At 39.1% G+C, this 6,307-nt stretch overlaps 1 protein-coding gene across 1 annotated transcript; it reads right to left on the bottom strand.

Moving 5' to 3' along the window:
* Positions 1-1,364: 1,364 nt before the first annotated feature.
* On the bottom strand, positions 1,365-4,920 carry LOC129822067 (B-cell CLL/lymphoma 7 protein family member B-B-like). Its single transcript, XM_055879951.1, has 6 exons — positions 4,736-4,920; positions 4,178-4,253; positions 3,991-4,078; positions 3,607-3,777; positions 3,297-3,400; positions 1,365-3,153 (listed from the first exon to the last, which is right to left on the bottom strand). The coding sequence occupies exons 1-6, from the start codon at positions 4,825-4,827 to the stop codon at positions 3,085-3,087; spliced, it is 600 nt and encodes a 199-aa protein (XP_055735926.1). The 5' UTR covers positions 4,828-4,920; the 3' UTR covers positions 1,365-3,084.
* Positions 4,921-6,307: the final 1,387 nt, after the last annotated feature.

Genomic DNA, 6,307 nt, shown 5'->3' with positions numbered 1-6,307 from the left:
AGAAGAATCTGTGCGCTCTCTGATAGTTATACTCGTTCATATGGTGATCTTCGATGTCCCAGGTTTGCGGCGTTGATTAATAAATTGTTTAATGTTTACTTTAAGTAAGATGTTTATTTGTTATGTATTAAAGGCTTATGTATGCATTGTTCATTTCTTTAAAACAATGTAATTGTTGGAGTTCAGTTGTTTGAAGTGATTGATGGGCGACTAGGTGCATTCTTGTCAAACAAATATGCTTATTCATTCATGATTATGTATACATTCTGCAATTAATTAATCTCGCTTTGAATTGCAAGAATTTTCAGAACATGTCCACAAGTTAGTTCTGAATTGCTTTAATACAGCAGTGCATTCTGACACCATTAATTGAAATAGATTTCTCCTCATTCATATAGTTGGCAGAAATGTTAAGGGATTAAATATAGACCTCCACTGGCTGAAGGAGAAGAGGATCTTGTAAAATAAGGGAATGTTGCTAGTATTCATTTACGTAGCTGGTTAGCTAGCTTCTTTGCAAAAAAATTGCCTAGTATTCATGGCACATTGCAAATATCTGACTGCTACTAGAATAGTATTCTGTACAAGACACAAGACCAGATGCATAAATAAGACAACTATTAGTCATATAAAATATGGAACAGTAAATGAAAATGTTCAATATATATTTTGTTTTGGATCAAGGTTGCTAGTAGCTAGCTAGCTGACAGCAAGAAATTAAGTGCAGGAGCTTGTTGTCTTGCATGTCTACTTTGATGCTAATTAGCATTTTGGAATCGGTGAGTAAATAGAGCCAAATATATTGTTAAAAGTCACCTTGTCTGACAAGAGTTTACATGGTTATCAAAACGTCACGCCAGGGAAAGCCTACATGAGACACAGACCTTGATTGAAGTGGTTCTAAAATGCCCTATGGGAAAAATGAATGGTGAAAAAAAAGGTTTGGGAAATATTTCCGTTTGACCGCTAGGTTTTATGATGCATTCGCTGTGGGGCTCTATGGCAGTGGTTCCCAACCAGGAGACTAGGACCTCTGGGGGTACCTGGCCTTTCCACAGGGGGTACTTGAGAAGACTCATGAGACCATAGGCCTACTGGTAAAATACACATGTGGGGGTACTTCAGGGGTACTCCTGGCAGAGCAAAATTAATTTGATGGTACAGTAACCGAAAAGGTTGGGAACCACTGCTCTATTGCTTGGGTGGGCTGGTCACCTCCATAATTGTCAAATATATTGACATTGTTGGGCCCCTTCTAGAAAGAGAAAAGATTTTTTGACATAATGTCCCGTTGCATTTAGATTCAGTATCCCTGTCTGAAGACATTCTATGCATTACAATTTTGAAAAGTCACCTTATTCCCCTATAATCCACTTTGTTTTATTGAGTGAACTATCCCTTACATTCAATAACAAGCAATGGAATATTTCCCATGAAAATGTTTAGTATGACAGGAAAAGAGTATTCTTTACAAATAACAAAAACACTAAAATCACATTTTCACAAGAATTTATACTGAAATTAAATTTCCTACAGTGATAGGAGTTACTTACTTCCCATGGATTTTAACATTCAACCAAGAATAATTATATAATCTCTATCAGGTGTCAATTTCATGGACTTGTTAAAAACCCACAGTGCTAAGTCTGGAGACTTATGGTCAGTCACGTCCCAACCCTTCTATGTACAGATTGAGGGCTCAAGGCCATGGATTTGCAATCCAATAATTTCCATGAAACAGTGTTGATAAAATACAACCAGGTCAAGTGGTCATCCTATATGGTGAAAAATATTTTGGCCAATTATTTGAGAGTATGGGAGTCAAAAGATGCAAAACACTGCAAACAGAAAACACAATATCTACAACCATATTTTACTATGGAGCAGCGTATATTCCAGCATGTGCATCACTTTTGCAGCACAAAAATAAGCACTTGAGAGCATGACCCACCTGACCATAAGAAACATTCTCTGAATTACACTACAAGTGTATTTACACCAAGGTCTTTAACTACCTTTCAACCTCGTTCACCATTCACTTTCAATGCCCTATGAAAATTGAACAAGCAAGATAAAGTATATCACAAAGGATAGACATGACAAACAGTTTTCTAATCTTATTTGCAAAGCAAAGTACAAACGTAAAAAATGATTTTAAAAACTTCAGCCCATATTCAATCAAATCCAGTGACCGTAATAAGTTTCCCCTCATACTTCCTGTGCTGCTTGGATAAATATATTTAACATAACAGCACTAACAGTGTGAAACAAAAGAAACTCAACCGAACATGAATTAAGATGTGCTCCACTTCATCCCTCAGGATTAACAAACTGATTTGATTGAATAGGGGCCATAATTATTTATATCTGTGCAATTTATACAAATAGCATAATATATGAGACACTTGCCTGACAGAAAATAAATAGTGTATATTTCAGAGCAATAGGCACTTTCTGTGAGCACGACTTTATGTACAGTGCAACGCATTAAACGGCTTAAGATTCCATTTCAAAGCAGAGAAAGTCAAATTGTATTTTAAAAAACAACTTAAAACTGTTAAAACAATAACTTCAACGTTCTTTTTAAATGTATTCCATTTGTAATAACTTGATTAACAGAAATGCATATTTTATAATCATTTATCTACAAATAACTGCCAAAATGAAGTAACCACCAACATAAAGTGTCTTAATAGGGCGTTGGGCAACCACGAGCCAGAACAGCTTCAATGCACCTTGGCACAGATACCACAAGTGTCTGGAACTCTATCGGAGGGTGGCGACTCCATTCTGCCACAAGAAATTGCATCATTTGGTATTGTCATACAGTACCATAGGGGCATTTCCATGGTAGCCATAATGGCCTGCCCCAGCATTTTTATACATGACACTAAGCATGATGAGATGTTAATTGCTTAATTAACTCAGGAACCACACCTGTATGGAAGCACCTGCTTTCAATATACTTTGTATCCCTCATTTACTCAAGTGTTTCTATTATTTTGGCAGTTATTCGTATGTCCCATTTGAAGCCTTCAATAAAACAAGTGCATGGGATGCATGCATGTCCATCCAATCAACTAGTTATCTCAGTACAGCCTTTTTTTCAGTGCAAACTTTCTTCAGTGGAGGGGCTCCTGATCCCTCTTCTTCCTGTTAGAAATATTGGTATTTAAATGAATTGACTATGGTGATTTCTTTCATGTTATTATTAAGAGCTGAAGCCGTTATCAATAATAAAAATTGCAGGAAAATAAAAAAGGTAATATCCTTTATTAATATAGATAAAAACTAACCTCTGTGCATGGAGCTTTTACTCGGACACCAAGGGGCAAAACCAGGTCCTCTTTGATCAATGTTGGAGGCTCATCAGCAACTTCATGTGCTGGCTGGGATGGTTCTGCATATAGAGTGATAGACTGAGTGAAACACTTAAAAGGCATTGAGATATTAACTGTAATATAGCCAATAGAGTATACCTCATGTTACATGAGTGACATAATAGCTAGGGCCCAGAGTTTTTCCTAGTCAGGTTACAGAGTCTGGAAAAGCTCCTCGCCCTACATGGGTACAGTGTGATGGTGTAGTATGCTAGGCCAACTGTACCGTCCACACTCTCCTGGCCCAGCATGGGTGGTTGAGCGTCTTCGGTCGTGCGGAGGGTTGTGGTGTGGGGAAGAGGACTGACTGCCTCACTGGCATGCTGGGAGCTGGAGCTGCTGCTGTCCATTTTGGGCTGATAGACATCAGACAGGAAACTCTGGTTGCTGCATTCATCTGTTTTGAAGAGAACAGGAGCAGTCTTGAACGGTTTCAGATCAATATCATTTTCAATTCAGGAGGTAAATTGAAATTACATTTTAAAAGTATGTAAAATTGTTTTAATATGCATTGAGTGAATTTCCACAGAATTGCCCCAAACCCTGTTATATAGAGTATTGCAGTGCTCTAAAACCTGCTCCAAATACAGTGCTGCTTGTAGTCAGTCACCTTGGAAATCCAAGGTAGAGCTGGAGTTTTCCAACACCACATCTTTTAGACCTCGAACCTCTCCAGTTATGGATTTGCTCCGGTATACCTGAGAGAGAGTAAAATAGAGCCAGCGTAGTTCCATACACAAACCCATTAAATTCATGAACCATATAATGGCCAGACGCAGCATTATAAGATAACATACCGGTTTAGTGCCTGTCACAGGCACCCACTTGAATATTCGTAGGGATGTGTCTCCCACTGTTACCCACTTCTTCTCCCTGAAAATGAAATGTAACAGAACAGAGAATAGATTTACTACATTCAGTAATCAAAAGCATGAACCAAAGATTCTGCTGGCGTTGGCTCATTTACTGGTGGCTATGCATAGGGCTAGGCTATGTAAATAGCCTGTGTGTGATATCATTTTATTTATATGTGCAAGTGCATTTTCTGCCAAATATTCCTGAAAGTCGCCAAGGGAAACTGCTCAGATGGACGATGGATATGTTCAATGTGAGTCACAGTTATATCAGAATGCGTAATATTGTAACAACATATCTACAAGTGTAGCCATTTTGACAGATTGTGAAAAATTCCGTTAGTTCCGCCCATAGCATTACCGGGCTTCGGCAGCCCAGTCTCTCTATTGGCTGTTGTTTCAATCACTCACCAACCCTTCCAATATTTTACGAGTGAAGTTTGATGTGTGGCGTTGCAGATGTTTACATTTCATTTACGTAATCCCCGCGGTTTTACTTACCATTTACGCACCTTTTCAATTGCTGCCAGCACCTTTTTAATATCATCTTTAGCACGACTTCGTGTCTCCGCGCGACCTGACCGTCCGGACATCTTTTGTTGTTGTTACTTTTTGGAGATGTCTTTTCTTGCAACTCCAAACTTGCAGTGTGCCTACTCTTCCATTATACTAATATTCTCGCGAGGTTTTAACACCCATTCTCTTTTCCTAGTGGTTGGTCTGTCTGTTTTCTCCATCCTCCCATCATCTTTGAACCAACGTCATCACATTACCATTGACAGTAAAATAATAGGTTGTTATGATGGGAATGATGAAAATCTGGATATTTTAACCGCATAAATGACATAAACATAATGATTTACATGGTTCATTATATCAAATTGGATATGAGATGATAATCCTTGGGTATGAGAGGAAGTGAGGGGGATGAAGAAACTACAATAGAGAGGGAATGATCCAATTATATACAGTATGTGTTATTATGGGCCTATCTTTTTAGTCTTGCAAGAGGGTTGCACTGACCAATAAACACTGATATGGCATGCATTTGTAAGCTTGGTTCTATTGAGCAAACCAGTGCTTGACGTGAACTGAAATTGGTGCCGGTACTCATTTTGTGTGCCAGTACTGTTTATATTTAGGTGCAGGAACTCTGCAATAGTTTTAAACCAATATTTTATCGGAGGTGCAGGAACTGAAGCAGTCGAACATTTTAGGTACTGGTACTCAGTTCCAGTGAGCTCCTTCCCAAGTCAAGCACTGGAGCAAACAAATATTGGTTGACAGGCTCAATCAGCAGGGTGAGATATTTTGTGTAACCTTTATGTATTCTGATCTTATAGCTGTGGCTAACTACCTTAATTAGTGGCGCAGCGGTCCAAGGCACTGCATCTCAGTGCTAGAGGCGTCACTAAAGACACCCTGGTTCGAATCCAGGCTGTATCACAACCGGCCGTGATTGGGAGTCTCATAGGGCGGCGCACAATTGGCCCAGTGTCATCCGGGTTTGGCCGGTGTAGGCCGTCATTGTAAATAAGAATTTGTTCTTAACTGACTTGCCTAGTTAAATAAAGGTTCAATAAAATACATTTGCTAAAATTTCTAAAAACCTGTTTCGATTTGGCATTATGGGGTATTGTGTGTAGATTGATGAGAGAAAAATGAATTTCAACAATTTTAGAGTAAGGCTGTAACATAACAAATGTGGAAAAAGGGAAGGGGTCTGAATACTTTCCAAATGCACGGTACATATAACTAGGAATAAAGGGACAGATAGTAAACAGTAGCAGCAGCGTATGTGATGAGTCAAAAAGATTCGGGCAAAAGGGTCAATGCTGATAGTCCGGGTAGCTATTTGGTTAACTATTTATCTAACTATTTACAAATCTTATGACTTGGGGATAGAAGCTGTTTAGGGTCCTGTTGGTTCCAGACTTGGTGCATCGGTACCGCTTGCCATGTGGTAGCAGAGAGAACACTATGACTTGGGTGGCTGGAGTCTTTGACCATTTTTAGGGCCTTCCTCTGACACTGCCTGGTATAGAGGTCCTGAATGGCAGGGAGCTTGCCCCC

Source organism: Salvelinus fontinalis, chromosome 24, assembly GCF_029448725.1.
Source record: "Salvelinus fontinalis isolate EN_2023a chromosome 24, ASM2944872v1, whole genome shotgun sequence".
NCBI lineage: Eukaryota > Metazoa > Chordata > Actinopteri > Salmoniformes > Salmonidae > Salvelinus > Salvelinus fontinalis.
The sequence above is the reverse complement of the archived record's forward strand: the minus strand, read 5'-3'. Positions and strand labels throughout refer to the sequence as shown.

What these genes read in the sequence shown, in the direction of transcription:
- LOC129822067 (XM_055879951.1), bottom strand. Translation starts at nt 4,827, where the DNA reads ATGTCCGGACGGTCAGGTCGCGCGGAGACACGAAGTCGTGCTAAAGAT. An exon ending in CTGTGACAGGCACTAAACCG is followed by an intron (nt 4,079 to 4,177) that starts GTATGTTATCTT and finishes ACTCTCTCTCAG; the next exon opens with GTATACCGGAGCAAATCCAT. An exon ending in TAAAAGCTCCATGCACAGAG is followed by an intron (nt 3,154 to 3,296) that starts GTTAGTTTTTAT and finishes TATTTCTAACAG; the next exon opens with GAAGAAGAGGGATCAGGAGC.